At 41.5% G+C, this 18328-nt stretch overlaps 1 protein-coding gene across 2 annotated transcripts in view; it reads right to left on the bottom strand.

The window, feature by feature from the left end:
* The window catches only part of NKAIN3 (sodium/potassium transporting ATPase interacting 3), a 1185646-nt gene that overhangs the window by 19506 nt on the left and 1147812 nt on the right, over positions 1-18328 (bottom strand). Inside the window, exon 6 of one of the 2 annotated variants that reach the window (XM_029591376.1) lies at positions 2254-2332. The exons of the other annotated variant lie outside the window; for it this stretch is intronic. Coding sequence (XP_029447236.1) covers positions 2254-2332 — 79 coding nt within the window. The remainder of the gene's footprint in view (positions 1-2253; positions 2333-18328) is intronic. 2 annotated transcript variants of the gene reach the window in all.

The raw sequence follows: 18328 nt of genomic DNA, 5'->3' as shown, positions 1-18328 counted from the left end.
AGGCAGCTCCAGAAGTTCCCTCACACCTTATAGCTGATCTTTGTTCCACCTCTTGCTTCAAACTAAAACTCTCACCTATGGCAAATTTATGGCATGGTGCCAACTGCGAGGGGGGAGTCATCCCAACAGACATGTGGCAAAAAGGGGAGGATAATTCCCAGCACAATCTTTGGCTCTTCTTGTGCTGCCAAGACTACAAAGAGATCTCACTCCAGAAGGTAGCATGGCTACACCACCCACTGAGGCTTTGTGGCCTTACCTGACAGCATCTTCCGTATTTCCTCTATCTTCCACATGTGTGTCTGAATCACCCACAGAGACATTCTGCTGCAGATTGGACAATTTGAGGCATCATAGTTGTGCTCAGGCAGTGGCAATAGAAGGCATGGATGTCCATACTGCACATGTGGCACAAATGTAGGGCTTGAACTCGCTAGATTTATATTTTCCCATCTTGAAAAACTCTGAACTTCCTTTATATTCTTTTCTTTCTTTTTGAGGGGCTGCTGAGGCAGTGGCATGAAAAATGAATGCAAATCCAAAAATAAGGCAAAAAATACCAAACAGAATGAAGAGAGGGAAGGATCCGTCTGTGCACGAAGTAGCATGGCAAAAGAAAGGCCGAGGGGCTCACGAGTCAAGGAACTCCTGTGCATGCTCGGAAACATTTCTGAGCTTTCAGAGATGGGTCCATGTCAGCACCATCGGATGAAGTCACCCAGTGGTTATTGCTGATTTCCTCCTGCTTGTTGACTGAGAATTTGCAAAACAAGAGAAAAAAACTGTTTAAAGAGCTGGACCAGCAAACAAGGAAAATCAACTGGCAAAAGCACAAAAACATTGTGAAATACACAGTTGTTTAACAGGAATGGCTAAGATAAGGTGAATTTAAACTTAAAGATGAGAGACTGATAACTAACTGTAGCACAGGACACTGGACTAGTACAGACATGTTTCATAGCCAACATTGGAAAAAAAATATGGTAAGACAGACAAATGCAGATTCTGTAAAACAGAACTGGAAATGGTCACAATTATTTATTTATTTGGGCATTTTAAATACAGTCGTTCCAAAAGAAGATCACAACGGTTTTCAGTATTAGCACTGCTTGTATACTGAAAGACACAATAAACTGGCACAGCTCATTCCCTGAAAACTGTATACACTATAACATCACTGTGCCAGAAAGACAATGGGATCACAACCCTGATATAACTGGAGAAAATGAAGAAATTGTGATCACCTGGGACATTCCCAAGCTAACTAATAAAAAAGCTCAATGAAGGAAAAACAGACACTGCGGTAAAAGAGAAAAGCTGAATAAAAGCAATGCTGAAAGTTGTGTCAATACCAAGTGACTATTCTGTATAATGTATGGAGAAAGAGAAGATTCTCATGTATCAACACAGGCAATCAGGGACCAACAACATGTGCAGAAAAATATAGAAATACCCCATATGTATTGGTGCCACCAGCCTGATTAAAAAGAACTTCCTAGCCCATCTTGATATGTTGCCAGTACAAATTATATCCTATGAATTCTAGAAGAAGGACCTCTTTGGCATAATCAAGTATGAAAAAGAATACATTTGAGAAGCTGAGATTGTATCTGACATGTCCTGGTTTACGAGTGAGGTTCACTCCTATCATGGTACGTGCAAAACAAATGTATATTTGGAGACACTTATCCAGAGACTATAAAACAAAATCTCACATACAAACATTCTAGAGTGAGAATTTATGCACAGTTAAAACCTTTTTTTTTCTTAAAAGCAGTACACTTTTTATTTTTTACTGCATCAGATCCCTTTGCATATTTTCACTTTCTCCTACTGCAGCCTTCTCTGTTTTCACCAAATTATGTTTTGTCAAGGAGGCGTCTCATGCACAGAGTGAAAAGTGATGCTCTGTAATACAACCCTGATGTAGACTATAAGAAGCCATCATAAAATTATTGTTGCATGAGTAATACACGGAATATTATTTAAAAGAGGTTTTAGAACATTCAAGCAATCAAGCAATTTGATGGACCTAATAGCCAAGTCTGCCTTGTAGAGTAATTAAATACAAAACAAACTGATGCGCTGCTATTACATAGACATTCAGTAGTAGTATGATTAAAGGTCAGTGATAAATTATTCAAAGATTAGTTACCGGTATTTCATGCCCAAATTATTTTAGTGTGAGGTTAGTTTTTGAGTTCATTTAGAAAGATTAGGCTTGACCACAGTAAAGTCCAAACCTTTACTTACAGGTATACAGGCTTTAACTGAACATGTTTCTGGGGAGAGTGATGGTAGGAGTACGAGTCAAGTCCACCTATGAAATCAACTGAAAATGCAACAGAATCCAAAATGAATGCATGCAAATGCAAAAAGAGAAAGTGAGAGGACAAAAATGACGCAATAACTAATTGATATTCAACATAAAGTGAAACCTGCATTAATATCAACTGTTAATTAAGGATGGTGCTTTCTTATGATTGACCAATGTATCAATGTCAGCACACAGATATTAGAGATGTGAAATCTATGCAAAAAGACGTCCTGTCCAGAAAGATAAAAGTTATGACCCAATACAGAACTTTACAGACTTTGGCCCGGATTTTCAAAGCTCTACACGCGTAGAGGGGGTTACACGCACAGGGCCTATTTTAGAAAGGCCTGGCGACGAGCGTAAAGCCCCAGGATGCGTGTAAGTTCTGGGGCTTTACTAAAGGGGCGGTCTGGGGGTGGAGCAGGGAAGTACAGGGGCAGATCAGGGGCGGGGCCAGAGGCCTCCGATATAGCGGCCATTGCCGCTATATCGGAGGGAACTTGTGCCTGCATGGAGGGTAAGACAAACATCTGGGGGGAGGGGGGTTAGAGTAGGGCTGGGGGGGGAAAGGTTAGGGGAAGGGGTAGGAAGGTCAGGCTAGGGGGAAGGCTAGGGGGAAGGCAGCGCGGCTCGGCGCATGCCAACCCCGGATTTTATAACATGCGCGCGCAGGACATGAGGTTATAAAATCAGACGTACATGAGTGTGCGCCAGGTAGTGCGCGCACATGTACGCCGCGCGCTCCTTTTAAAATCTACTCCTTTGGGCTGGATTTACGCGCGTAGGAGGGGTTACACGCACCAGGCCCATTTTAAAAAGACCCTGCGACGCGTGTAAAACCCCGGGACGCGTGTAAGGGGCGGTCCGGGGGTGGGGCGGTCCAGGGGTGGGGCAGGGGCGGGGCCGCTGTGTTGAAGGATCGCATGCTGGCAGGCTGCCGGCAGGCGCAATTTGCCCCTGCCCACAGGCAGGCGCAAAAGGTAAGATAAAAGTTTTGGGGGGGTGGTTAGAGTAGGGCTGGGGGGGGTAAAGGTTAGGGGAAGGGGTGGGAAGGTCAGGTTAGGGGGAAGCAAATGGGGGAAGGCAGCACGCTCGGCGCACGCAAAGTGCACAATTGTGCACCCCCTTGCATATGCCGACCCCCTGATTTTATAACTTGCGCACAGATGGGCTTACATATGTGCGCCAGGTAGCACGCGCACATGAACGCCGCGCGCGCTTCTTTTAAAATCTACCCCTTTTTGTTGTACATCTATATTACACAAAGTTAGAGTGAATATATTCAATTAATTTTCTGTAAGAATATGCGTAATATTCAGATAGGGAGAGCAATTTTGCAAGTTGATTTCTGTGGATAAAAAGATTTTTACCCAGGTAAAAATGGACACTGTAGTAAAAGAGAAAAACACAATATCAGCAATGCTAAAGTATGTGTCAGTACCAAATGACTATTATGTACAATGTGTGGAGAAAGAAGATTCTCGGGTATCAACCAATGCAATCAGGAACCAAGAAAATGTTGCAGAAAGAGATAAAAATGGTCCCAATTGTATTGGACACCACCAGTCTGATGAAAAAGAACTTTCAGGCACCTTGATATGTTATCCAGGTGAACTGGTATTTTGAAAATCACCAACTCTCAAAGCAGGTAAAACTCAGCACATTGTTTTACAACAAGCACACATTGTAGGACATGTTTAGGTTGGGAAAAGAAAATGAGTATGAATGGGGTTTTTAAATCTACATGCATTAGTTTGTTTTAATATTTTTCCACAAAGAAACCAGCTGCAAATATCATGGTTATCCGCAGCAATAATCAACGCAAAACTAAGGTCCGGATTTTAAAAGCTCTATGTGCGTAAATCCAGTGGATTTACGTGCGTAGAGTGTCTTACGCGCACCGGGCCTATTTTATAAAGGCCCAGCGACGCCGTAAAGCCCCGGGATGCGTCAAAGTCCCGGGGCTTTACTAAAGGGGAGGTCTGGGGAAGCGGGAAGGTCCGGGGACAGGGCGGGGGAGGGGCCAGAGCCCTCAGACACAGCGGCCATTTGCCGCTGTGTTGGAGGATAGCGTGCCGGCAGGGTACCGTCACGCGCAACCTGCACCTGCCTCCAGGCAGGCAAAAAAGGTATGATAAGAATTTTTTGGGGGGTTAGAGTAGGGTTAGGGGTGGAAATGTTAGGGGAAGGGATGGGAAGCTTGGGTTCGGGGGAGGGAACGGAGGAAGGCAGCACGGCTCAGCGCAGGCTCGACGCTCGCAACGTGCACAATTGTGCACCCCTTTGCGTGCGCTAACCCCAGATTTTCTAACATGCGCCTGCCTGCAGGAGCATGTTATAAAATTGGGCTTACATGTGTGCGAGCCGGGTAGCGAGCGCACATGTACGCCCACGCGCAAGTCTTAAAATCTACCCCTAAGTGCATAATTTTGCTTTGATTCTTAGTGTATACCCTGTGGATAAAAACATTACCTGTGGTATTTGCACCAATGTAGGCAGTTTGAGTATTTCCCCCAGAGAGAGAGTAATTTTCAAAGGCATTTCTGCTGGTAAAAAGCAGTGTTTTACCCATGGAAATGGCTTTTTATAAAATTGACTGGCCAATAAGAACATAAGAATTGCCATACTGGGTCAGATGGAGGGTCCATCAAGTCCAGAATCCAGTTCCCAGTAGCCAATTCAGGTCACAAGTACCTGGCAAGATCCCAAATAGTAGGTAGATCCCATGCTGCTAGTGCCAAGAGATAAATAATAGCTTTCCCCAAGTCTACCTGGTTAATAACAGTTTATGCACTTCTCCAAGAAATTGTCCAAATCTTTTTTAACCCAACTTCGCTAACTACCTTTACCACATCATCCGCAATGAATTCTGGAGCTTAACTGCCGAGTAAAAAAGAATTTTCTCCAATTTGTTTTAAATGTGCTACTTACTAACAACTTTCTAAGTAAAATCCTAAGGGTGTCATTTATCAAAGTGCTATATGGCGTTTTTGCATGCATTAAGGTGTTTTCGCATGCAAAAAACGCCTTTAACGCATGCGAAAATGCCTTAACACATGTGAAAACGCCATTAACGCGTGCGAAAGCACCATAACGCATGGTGCGATGCAAATAAGAAAAAGGGGAGGATATTGGGTTGGGATTTTTTGGCCAAGTGGGCTGGGCTCACAGTTTTGCGAAGTTGTATCTACCTGGGTAACATCAAGCTAGGTTGAGAAAACACTGCATACATCTCATCTTTGGGTGAGTTTCCTCACTCTGAAGGTCATCAAATCTTCACAAGAAAGCACTGTTCTATTCATACGTCTCACTGTGAATGTCAAAGTGGCCCCTAACCCCTGCACTAATACCTAAACCTCACTCGAGCTAATAGGTGGGCCTCCCATAGAGATATAAATACCTATCTAGTGTGAGGGCATTTCAGTTAGGTTTGTTCTCTCTCTCTCGCAAAATCCCACCCCAATATCCTCTCATTTGCATCACACCTTGCATTATATTGTATGCATTAAAGGTGTTTTTTGCAGCAAAAATGCCATATAGCACTTTGATAAATGACCCCTTTAGTCTGGTAATTTTCAAAATGAACATAAGCAAGTAAGTTTGCTTAGCAAATTGGTGTGATTTATGAATGTATTTGATGACTTTCTTATGTGGGCTGTTACAAAATTACTCTGAAAATGTATGAAAATAGGAAAAATGAATGTTTCTGCTTTTGAGTCATTATAAAATCACTGATTACTCCTTTTTCATGAGTAGGTCTGCCAAGTATTCACTTTAGAGTCATTTCATTTCATTTATTTATGAATCACTTTCCTAGGTGAACCCAAAGCATCATACACCAAATTAAAACAATATATACAGTAAACATAAAACTAATTATCAGAATAAACAAATTTATGACAAACTAAACCCACCATCAATTTGCCAAACTCAAAAACAACTGCTAGTTTAGCTAATGTCTAATGTGAATATAAATACATAGTATAAAGTAGAGTGTATCATTGATTATTTTCAAACATTTATTGTCAGATTTATTTTTTTAGATTTAATTACTCACCTTTTCAAACCCAAACATAAAGGGAGTTCCTTCATAGGTACAATAGGTATTTTCTTGCCCTGAATGGCTTACAATGTAAAGGGTCTATTTATGAAGCTGTGGTATTTTCCTGGAGGGGAATATATCATGGTATTCCCAAAGCTGTTATACTGAGTACTTGCTGCTTTGGCAATCCTGCAGTATTTTCCATGGTGGTAAAATACCATCAGGAAAAATATTGTGGTTTAGTTGCTCTCTCAAAATAGCATGTGATGGTGGCCCCAAATCTCATGGCTGCCATCTTTTAAAGGGTCTAAGTGATCCAAACTTTGCCCCTCCCGATCACAGTAAAATTTCTCAATATCTCGAGAGATTACAGGTAAAAGGTTTCCTGTGGCCAGCCAGTGCCATTTTCACTATAGTGACACTAATTCTGGTGCTCTGAGTTCCCTTAAACCATCAAGGATCATAAATTAACACAAGGGAGGATCAGTGGAGTAGGGGTTAGAAAGTCCCAGTGGTGGGAAATCGTTTTTTGTTTTTGTGTCAAACATGTTTACTGATTTTCCATCAGAGAGACCAAATACAACACTTATTATATACAACAATTGCAAAATGGATCAACATGAACATTCTCTTGTACAGACAATACAGAGTGTTGAATAAAATTGTAAATGAGACACTACTGTAATATCAAGTCAGTTTGAATAAGTCTCTTTGATGTTTAAAACCCCTTCCTCCCCCCTTCTCCTAGGAATTCTATTGTGAAATTATAGAAAATTATGTATATTGTTTTTCTGACACCTTTCTTAGTTCATAAAATTAGGAAATATGAACAATAATTAGAGTGACTAAAGCAGCAGGGTTATGGATCCACCTTAACGGGTTAACATTAAACTTCCAAATCTCCCTGGTAACCTAGTCCTGGAACTGGAAGTAATACACCTCTTGAAATCTTGTTTCCGAGAAATGGGTACTTTCCCTCACCTAACAAATGTTCTGGAATAGAGTCAAATCCTCCATCATAAATTAAATATTGTATTTCTGAGGAGAGGAGAAAGTGATTCAATGAAATCCCACCAAACTTTGGATTCAGATGTTGTTTTGGCCATCATAGTCTTAAAGGTGAGCAAGTTAAACATCTTGTTTTTCCAAAGCATTAGGTTTGGAGTATCCTCTCCCACCCAGACCAAAAGGATAGTCTTCTTTGCCAACAAGGCAACCTTTATCTATAATAACTTGCGTTCTCGAGAACAGAGTAACACCCATATAACAAACTTTAGAGTCAGTGGTAAAGACCCATTAAGCAAAACATTTATACAAGATTATATCTGTGTCCAAAAGTTATAAATTTTGGGGCAATGCCAGAACTATGTAATGTAGTCCCCTGTGTCCCCTCCACATTTTCTGCAGATTTGGGGGAGTTGCAAAGTTTAGCTCTGTAAGCCTTAACTGGATGCCAAATAAGGACTGGTGCAAAAATCTATATTGAGTTTCTCATCAGTTGACATTTTCTGTTATTTTATATATTTTTTAAATACAAGATTGAAAGTCCTGGATTGTCAAGTTAAGTTCAGGCCAACCTGTCCATTGTTAAAGATAGAGAGAAGTATATTTTCCTGTGGGATGAGCATCAATCTGTGTATAAATTTAGCACATGTTGGTGAGTCTTTTCTGCTCCCTAATAATACATCCTCAAAGGGTTCTACCATACCCAGGTTTGGGTGAGTTTTAAGAGTACTTGACAGATAGCGTCTCACTTATAGGAATACATAAAATTCTTTAGAGGACAACTGAAATTTGGATTGTAAATCTTGAAAATTCATCAGCTTGCTAAGGTCTGAAATGAAAAATTGATGCAAATATTTAAGATCCTTTTCACATTAGCTATGAAAGATCGGATTGGTCATACCTGGCAAAAACTGCGGATTACCCATAGAGATAGAAATGGGGAAAATATATCTCTACATAATAACTTTTTGCACAGATATGCCAGGCTGAATTACATTATCTAACAAAAAAATGTCCTTTAAGTTCTCCTGGAATGGTCATCCCAGAAACTTGAATCAAGGAGTTCATTGAGAGGGGACCTACCCAGTGATGTAAAGTGATCTGTGGGAAGAAATTAGAAGTTTCAAATATCCTATCAAATATGTGCCATAAGTTATAAAGTTGCATATGTGGACACATCAATCCTCCCTGCTCCCTAGATCCCGTTAAAATTTTCATAGATATCCATACTCTCTTTCCTCTCCATATAAAAGTCTTATGTATGTAGCTCCTGAAGATCTCTCTTGTGCAACCAGATGGGTAGATGGGTAGCATCTGCAAGACATATAGCCACGTAGGCACTTCCATCATTTTCACGAGTTGTATTCTACCCATGATAGGGAATGGAAGATCTTGCCATCGCTGGAGAGATGTCTTTAGATTTTTCAATAAGGGTTGAACATTTACCTCATATACTTGACTAATGTCCCCTAGAATCCTGATCCCCAAATACCTCATGTCTCCAGCCACCCATTTTAACAGGAAGTCCCCAACCCATGTACTCTTCAAGGTACTCGAAATGTCCAAGACTTCCAACTTGTCCCTATTAATTTTCAAGCCTGCAAATGCCCCAAATTAAGTCTGGATCTAGAGGATCTTTCCGAAAGATTCCTTTGGGATTGTGAGAAAATCAAGGACATCATTGGCGAAGGCCACTATTTGTGAATTTATATACCTTCCTCCCTAAGCCCTACCCTTCCACGTAGATGCCTACCCTTCCAACTTAGTCTGCGAGGTCCTGCTGGATACCCTCAAAGCCCTAGGTTTTAGTCAGATCATCAACAAACCCACACACAAAGCAGGTCACACGCTTGACCTCATTTTCATTAATTCACAACTTTCTACACTTAACCCACCTGCAATCACCCCTGTACCATGGTCTGACCACTCCCTAATCAATGTCAGTCTCACGTCCAACACCCCAACTCCCTCCCCGCAGAAGCACAGCAAGACCATCTCTTTCCGCAAACCTTGTAACACAGAAGATATCGCTCTAGCATTTGGAAAAAACAACCAACAATCTCGACCTTAAAGACCCTGACACAGCATTGCTCTCCTGGAACAATCTCACCACCACCATCGCTAATGAGCTATGCCCTATCATCCACAAAGGAAATTCCCCTTACGCAAAGTGAATAAAGAAACCATGGTACACGAAGGATTTAAAGATGATCAAAAATGACTACGATCCAAGTACGTGCATGGCGTAAACAGCCATCTGCTACTCTCAAAGCCACTTACATCAACGCTGCACATACCTACCGACTAGCCATCACCCAAGCCAAACAGGACTACTACTCCAAAAAAGTCCATGCCTATAAATTCAATGCAAACGCACTTTTCACTTTTGTCACTGACCTCACTAACCCCGCTACCACCCCTCTTCACGAGGACAATTCGAGTAACAGATGCCAGGAACTAGCAGCGTTCTTCAAGAACAAAATTGACAACATCCTCACTGGCCTGCCCTCCAACCCCTCCCCTGTATCGCCGCCATGCATTGACAACAAGAGCAAACTCAGAAACTTTGACCCTATAACAAATGCCGAAATTGAAACTATTCTAAAGAAAATGAAACCTGCATCCCACTTCCTAGACACTATTCCCTCAAAAACTCTCCTCGCTATCCCATCCACCATTGCAAAATTCATTGCTGAACTCATCAACTGCTCCATCACACATGGTAGCATCTCAGACCCACTCAAACTTGCTGTAGTAAGACCCCTCCTTAAAAAACCAAACCTTGACCCGTCAGACCTAGCTAACTACAGACCCATTTCCAACCTGCCTTTCATTTCAAAAATTTTGGAAAGAGTCATTAACAAACAACTCTCCGAGTTCCTAGAAGACTACAACATCCTCCATCCCTCACAATTTGGATTCCGGAAAGCACACAATACAGAAACCCTACTACTATCAATGACAGATACCATCCTCAAAGATATGGACCATGGAACCTCATACTTGCTCGCCCTCCTAGATTTCTCGGCAGCGTTCGACACTGTCAATCATCAAATCCTAATGACCCGCCTGGCTGAAATAGGTATTGCTGACACCGCACTTTCATGGTTCTCCTCCTATCTTAACCATAGAGAATACGTAGTAAAAATTGACAGACACCAATCCTCACACATCCCTATCACACAAGGTGACCCCAAGGTTCATCTTTATCATCAACCCTTTTTCAATATATACTTCCTACCCCTCTGCCAATTACTATCTGACTTGGGCCTCAAATTTTCCTTTACGCAGACGATGTGCAGATTATTATCCCAATCCAAAATCCATTGAGGAATCCATGCACTTCTGGGAATCTTGCCTCTCTTCAATAATGTCAATGGTATCCAACCTACACCTAGCTCTAAATGCTGCAAAAAACAGAACTACACATCATTTCCACCCATCTTGACTGCTCTCCCCACGACTCACCTCAGAATACAACTGCTCCACAACACAAATTACAGGCTGTAAGAGACTTGGGCGTCCTTATCGACCATCAACTAACTTTAAACCTTACATCAAATCCCTCATAAAGGGAGGCTTCTACAAATTAAATATCCTCAGGAAACTCAAACCTCTGCTCCACACCAACGATTTCCGAACTGTAATCCAGACTACTATGCTGTCAAAACGGACTATTGTAATGCCCTCCTACTCGGCCTCTCCCAGCTACCACTATCAAGCCACTCCAGATCCTCCAAAATTCCATGGCCAGAATCATAACAAACACCCGCAAAACAACAACACATCACTCCAATTTAAAATACCTGCACTGGCTGCCTATTTCCTTCTGTTCACAATACAAAAACACTCACCATCTTCACTGCTTCATTATACCAACTCAATCACACCTGGCTGGAAGTAATGCCTCGCTTCCGCATTTCCAACTGCCCCACAAGAAGTGCTCATGCACGTACCCTACACATTCCTTCCCTGAAGGCTTCGCATCTGTCCCTCACCAGAGAAAGGGCTTTCTCCATAGCTAGCTCCTACCTCTGGAACTCCCTCCCCCCTTCCCTCCGAATAGAACCATCACTCAACAAATTCAAAAAAGGAGTTAAAACATGGCTCTTCAAGCAGGCATACCCCGACTCAACCAATACGTAGACATCTCCTAAATCAGGGGTCAGGAACCTTTTTGGCTGAGAGAGCCATAAACGCCACATATTTTAAAATGTAATTCCATGAGAGCCATACAATATGTTTAAAACTAAATATAAGTAAATGTGTGCATTTTATGTAAGATCACACTTTTAAAGTACAATAAGTCTCTGAAAATATTACACCAGGCCTTAAGACACCAATACATCTCCTATTAGGAAAACGGACCAAGTCAGGCTGCTATAGAGTCCTACACAGAAACTACACGCCAGCAGAAAACCTCACCTGAATCACGTGCTGTCCCTCACCTAACATAGAATAAAGAGACCAAAACGCATAACAAGAAGCATACAGAAAAAAATGAATTGGAACTGCAACAAGCCAGAGTCTCTGTATGCAGTGTAACAAAGGAAAAAAGAAACATCACCCATCCTTATAAAACAAATCAAGAAATATAAAATCATCAGCAGTAAAACTGTACTAACAAAAAGAACATATTTCGAAACAGCTAATGAGTGGAATATCCAATAATTAAAAAACACATATACAACATTTCCAGATACAAACAAAATATTTCAAAATAGCAGACACAAAAGACCCAGTAATGAAAAATAATAAGGATACAAACATTTTTTTGCTCTGCATACCTGGGAACGTTTGATATCCAGGTGTCCTGAGATTGTTCTGAATTAGCAGGAGGTGGGGTGGTTTGCTTGGAACTTTCTCCTCTCTCAGTCACATACCAGCACTCTCTCTCACACTGGCTCTCAATGACACACCTATACACACATGCTCTCAGTACTCACATATACATGTTTTTTCTCACTCACTTATATAGGCTCTTAATTACACATTTACACACATGCTGTCTATCTTTTCACGCTTACACACACACACAGGCTTTCAATCACATAAATACATGCTGTCTTTTTCTCTCACACACAGACTCATTCACATGCTTACAAACATGTCCTCTCTTTCTCTCATTTACACACAGGCTCTCAATCACATACTCACATGCTCCCTCACCTAAATCAGCTCTCAATCACACACAGACACACATGGTCTCTCTCTCTCATTTAAACACAGGCTCTCAATCACATACCCACATGCTCCATCACCTAAACCAGCTCTCAATCACACACAGACACACATGATCTCTCTCTTACTTATACACACAGGCTCTTAATCATACATACACATGATTTCTCTCACACACAAAGGATCTCAATCATACACACATACTCTTTCACACAAACAGGTTTTCAATCACAAACTTACACATACAGGTTCCCATTGGTAAACTTACATTCATGCTCTCTCTCTCTCTCACAGGCAGGCTCTCAATCACAGACATACTCTCTTTCACATGTACAGGCTCTCAATCATTCACATACATGCAATCTCTCACTCTCACACACACACAACACACACACACACACACACACAGGCCCCCCCTCGCGGCCCGGAAGAGGAAGTGAAGAGTATCGGGTGCCTGCGCGGCAAGAAGAGGCCACGCTAGTGCGCTCGGCATCGGCCCGAAGAAAAGAAGACTGCAGCGCGGCTTGGAGGAAAATGAAGAGCTTCAACCGCGGCCGATGGGACTCCGCCTCCGCGAGGGCTGAAAATGAAGAGGTTAGCGTTGGGAGGAGGCTGCTGCTGCCGCGAGTTCCCGGGGTGGGGAGAGAGAGTGAATGAGCGAGCAAGCATGTGTGTTTGCTCGCTCATTCACTCTCTCTCTCCCTCACCCCGGGAACTCGCGGCAGCAGCAGCCTCCTCCCAATGCTAACCTCTTCATTTTCAGCCCTCGCGGAGGCGGAGTCCCATCGGCCGCGGTTGAAGCTCTTCATTTTCCTCCGAGCCGCGCTGCAGTCTTCTTTTCTTCGGGCCGATGCCGAGCGCACTAGCGTGGCCTCTTCTTGCCGCGCAGGCACCCGATACTCTTCACTTCCTCTTCCGGGCCGCAAGGGGGGGGGGGCGAAGAGAGCACGCCGGTGCCGCTGACTCCAGCTGTCCTGCCGCGTTCCGCCCGGGCTGACAGCATTTTAAGCCCGGGCGGAGGAGGACCGGGGAGCAGCTGGGTCAGCGGGAAAGTGTGGCGACTGTCTGCGAGCCAGATGCAGCCCTCAAAAGAGCCATATCTGGCTCGCGAGCCATGGGTTCCCGACCCCTGTCCTAAATGGACCTTTCTAAATGGACCTTTCTAAGAATCTCCACTACCTGCCCTCCCCCCCCTCCCCCCTTGCTCTTCTCCTTTTCCATCTGTGCCCCTACCCTCCCCCCCTGGAACTTTGCTGCACTTCATAACCCCTGTACCACTTTCTCATTGTTAAAGATAAAGTTTTTTTTAGTTTGTACAAAGTTTCTCTTTCTTTCTACCTTTTTCCTCCATAGCTATTTAGTTCTTTTATGTTATTATATATAATCTCAGAATGTTTTTACGATGCTTATATCTTACACCATTTGCGTTTAACTATGACATGTTATTCTGTTCATTGTATTTTCCTCCTTTCAGTTCAATGTAAGCCGGTATGAGGTGCCTCACGAATGTCGGCAAAGAAAAGTCTATAAATAAATAAATACATAAATAAATAATAATATTTTCAGCGTCAATTTTCCTCAACAATGGGTCTATGGTTAAGATATACAATAAAGGGGGACATAGGGCAACCTTGTCTGACTTCGCTTTGCAATTGAAAATCATCTGATTTATATCTATTGGTAATAATGCTAGAACAGGGAAATCAATATAAAGCTTAAGATAATGTAGAAAAAAACGTTTGAAACCGAAGCGATCCAATACCGAGAATAAATATGGCCAGGAGACCCTATCAAAGGCTTTTTATGAATCAACCCTATGCCTACTGTGGTGCTGGGATATGCTTAGTCTTGCATAGTGACATTGCCACTATTAGTTTGATTATATGGGAGCCCACCTGATTATTTGAAATGATTGAAGGGGTGACCCGACTAAGACGATCCGCTAACACTTTGGTTAAGATTCTTAAATCACATTTTAAGAGCAATATGGGTCGGTACAAGGGTGGTGAAAGAAGACATTGCCCCAGTTTAACTAGTACAGTTATATGGGCATTGTTGAAATGTGAAGGAAAATAGTCCTCTTGGAGGGTTCTCCTAAAATAGCTCTCCATGGGGACAGAAACCTGGGGGCTCAGCAATTTCTAATAATCATATGAGAACCCATCTGGTCCTGGGGTTTTGCAATATTTACTACCCTTAATTACTTGAGAAATTTCCAATGCTTGAATGGGCCTATGCAGGAAATCAAGTTGTTGTTCTGATATTTGAGGTAAAACCACATTTTTTTAAAATTTTTTTATTTATATCAATTTTCCAATACAATCAAGAATACCTTGATATAAGAAATTACATGGTTATTAAACTGTTATATCATATCATTTACCAAGTAATTTACAACTTAAACCATATAATGTTCCTTAGTCCTCAATATAGGAGGATATCACAAATTGAAACAATATAGGCATAAAGAAACAAAGAAAATTTTCAATGTAATATTGACAATCCAATTTCAAGGATCCTATTCCATTTTATTAGAGCTCTAGTTATATTACTGAGAGGTTCCTGCATCTGGGGCACTCTCTATATTCTTATCTGCTATAAACTTAATCAAATGAGATGGTTGAAAAAAAACAGTATTTAACGGACTTATAGGTTATACAATATTTGCACGGAAATTTTGCACCCATTTGCAAAAGTTTAGGTCTTAAAATGAGAAATGTTTTCCTTCTTTTTTGTGTCTCTTTCGTGACATCAGGAAATACTCTTACATTTAGTTGATAAAATTTTTCATTAATGTTTCTGAAGAATAATCTTTGGACCCACACTCTTTATCTGAATTTAACAAAAAAGAAACAATCAAAGTGGAAGGCTGAGCCAATTCCACATTTGTGGATTCCAAATTTTCAGTCACATTTAAAGGTGTAATTGACTGAAAACCTTGCTCTTTCTCAGATATATTTTTCCAGGAAGGAATATAATAAATCTGTGTGAGGGGATGCATAGCTTGTTGCGGAATTTTCAAATGTTCTAAGAAACCCATCTAACTTTTGCCATTGCCAATTGTTCCTCTAACTGAAAAAATGGACATGTTCAGCCTTTTATTCCCAGCAATAAGATAGGCAATTATTTCCCTCTGCATCACCACCTTGCTAGTTTCCCAAAAAAGTGCTGGTGTTTTCTTATGTTGATTGTTGTAACACTCAAACTCTTTTCATTTTTTACAGAGAAACTCCTGGAATTCAACATCATTTCTTAACCAACTAGGGAACTTTCATAACTTTTCCCTAAATTCTGCGTCTCCCTCCGTCCAATCTATCCAAAGAAGAGAATGGTCTGAAATAATTGGATTTCCTATGTCTGCCATAACAATATTAGAAAACACCTCCGAGATATTAAGTTGTAATTAATTCTGGATAAGGAATTATGGGCTTGTGAGATATGCATACATTCCTTGACTGTGGGATGAAGAACCCACCATACATTTAATAACTATAATTCCTGGCATAGGAAATCTATTCCTTTGCCATTCATTTTCTGAGTGTTGTTAAGTACTGATGATTTATCAAGTTGGGGATCTTGTACTCAATTAAAGTCCCCCATCAAAAAAAGGGGTCCCTTGACATGTATAGAATGTATAGAAATGTTAAATAAATAAATAAATGTAGTACCAGAATATTAACCAAAGTGACAAAAAAATTTATGATTGTATTCGTTTGGGGTGTTCACACTACATAGCATGTCCAATTTTTCATTCAATTCACCAATAAAGGTAACATACCACCCTTCTTGGTCTTGAATTAGTCTTTCCTCCGCAACATGAATATTTTTTATGTATGAGTATTGCCACCCCAGATTTCTTTCTATTAGTGGCTGCAGAATAATAACACCCTCCCAGCCAGTCCCATCATAGTTTATTACTTTCTGGTAGAGACAAGTGTGTTTCTTTCTTTCTCTTGATAGGAGAGCCCAGCCCATTGACATTCCAGGAGATAAATCTTACTTTATCCGACATTGTTATATATGAAATCTAAATAAAATTGGGACTGCCAGTCAAATAAATACCAGATACCTCCCCAGGATCCACTTCCAAAGCAACAAGACATCAAGTGTACCATGTTTATTAGCAAATAACAAACACTAGTCCTTGATGCATGACCTCTACAAATAACGGGAGCCCACAGTCCTTTCATTCCCCCATAGAATTGCCAAGGTGTCTTCAGGTTGCTAGGTACTCATAATGGAAAAGAATGCCCTCCTCTCTCCCTTATTCCCACCCCTATTTTGTTCTTTCCATTCCCTCTGTAGCTCGACTTTCTCCTGGCAAACATGAAGCATGCTTAAGATGTGATAAGATACCATTCCCCCAGTGTAACAATCCCTGTGATGACATCACAAATGACAATGCAAATTAGAACTCTCAAACCATATTTGGCATTGAAACTAAACATCACTGAACCAAGCCTGGAGGCAGGAAAGGAAAATAAAAAAAGAGTCACTGAACATCCGACGATATGGAGGCCAACGCTGACATGACCCCGAATCGAGAGTATCTCTTACAGCCAGCAAAGTCCAAGGTGGAGTCCTTTAGTCTGATATTGCCATGGCCAATGTAAATTTTTGCATTCCAATGCTATGGCGCAGGATCGAAAGCTCCACTATACCCAAGGTGCTGACTCCAGAAGTGGACAAACGTGAAGCGCAATGACATTGTGGTACACTCGCTCATCCCATCTCCTTCATCAAGTCACAACAACTCCAACTTTATTACAAGGATGTTAACACCATGAACAAAAGAAATGTTTGCTCCATATTCCAGGTGACCAACCGGTATTACAATACCCATATCTGCAGTTTCAGCAAGCTCCAGAAGGCATTCTGCAGTGAGTACTAGAAACAAGCCAAAAAGTCTTTCACATCTTGTAGCTGCTCGAACAAGTATGTTTTATTCTGATGCCAAACTCTGAGTCTTGCTGGGTATTGCAGGGTAAAATGCACCTGCTTTTTTGCTAGCACAGAGCAGATTGGGTTGAATTCTTAGCAGTTAAGCGTTAATTTGGAGGAGTAGTCTTGAAAAGTTCTGACCACCCCTTCTTTATAATCCAGTTCCTGAGATTTGCGATGATTGTAGGAGCTATTGCTTTTAGGATCAATTAAGAGTTTTTGCAATAGATACGTGCCCGTGGCTCCCCTTCTTTTCTATTGCCCAGCCAATGTGCTCTTTCTATTTGCAGCACTCCGGCAAGCTCAGGGAGAGAATATGCTTCAGGCAGCCATTTTTCCAGAAATCTTGCTAAATTGCTGTCCTCAATACTTTCTTGGTATGCCTATCAAGCAATGTTGTTTCGCCTTGATTGGTTTTCTAAATCTTCTATCTACTTTCTTGCTTCTCCACCAGTTTCGTCAGTGAGATGATTTTACCTGTTAGAGCCCCTGAGTCATCTTCCAGGACCAATATTTTGCCTTCTATCATATCCAATCTAGGCCCCATTTCTGTGAGTGTAGACTGCAGTTCTGTTATCTGCTCTGAAAGGGAGGTGAAATGACTATCCAGAGCAGCAACTATTGCTGCTGTAATGTCAGTTGCAGAGGCTTGTGTGCCTTGGAATTGTTCAGATTCTCTGCAACGGTGGCCATCTTGTCCCAAATACCCAGCAGCTTGTCTTTCTCCTTTCTCCCTTCTTTAAAGGGCATAATCCACGGAGATCTCTGTATATATTTGTCTATCGACATAAGCTGTCTGCATCTTGAGGAAATTGATGGTTAATAAGCAGAGAAGCCAAAGA

This window comes from Rhinatrema bivittatum, chromosome 2, assembly GCF_901001135.1.
Source record: "Rhinatrema bivittatum chromosome 2, aRhiBiv1.1, whole genome shotgun sequence".
NCBI lineage: Eukaryota > Metazoa > Chordata > Amphibia > Gymnophiona > Rhinatrematidae > Rhinatrema > Rhinatrema bivittatum.
Note: the sequence above shows the minus strand (reverse complement) of the source record. Positions and strands in the feature narration are given on the sequence as shown.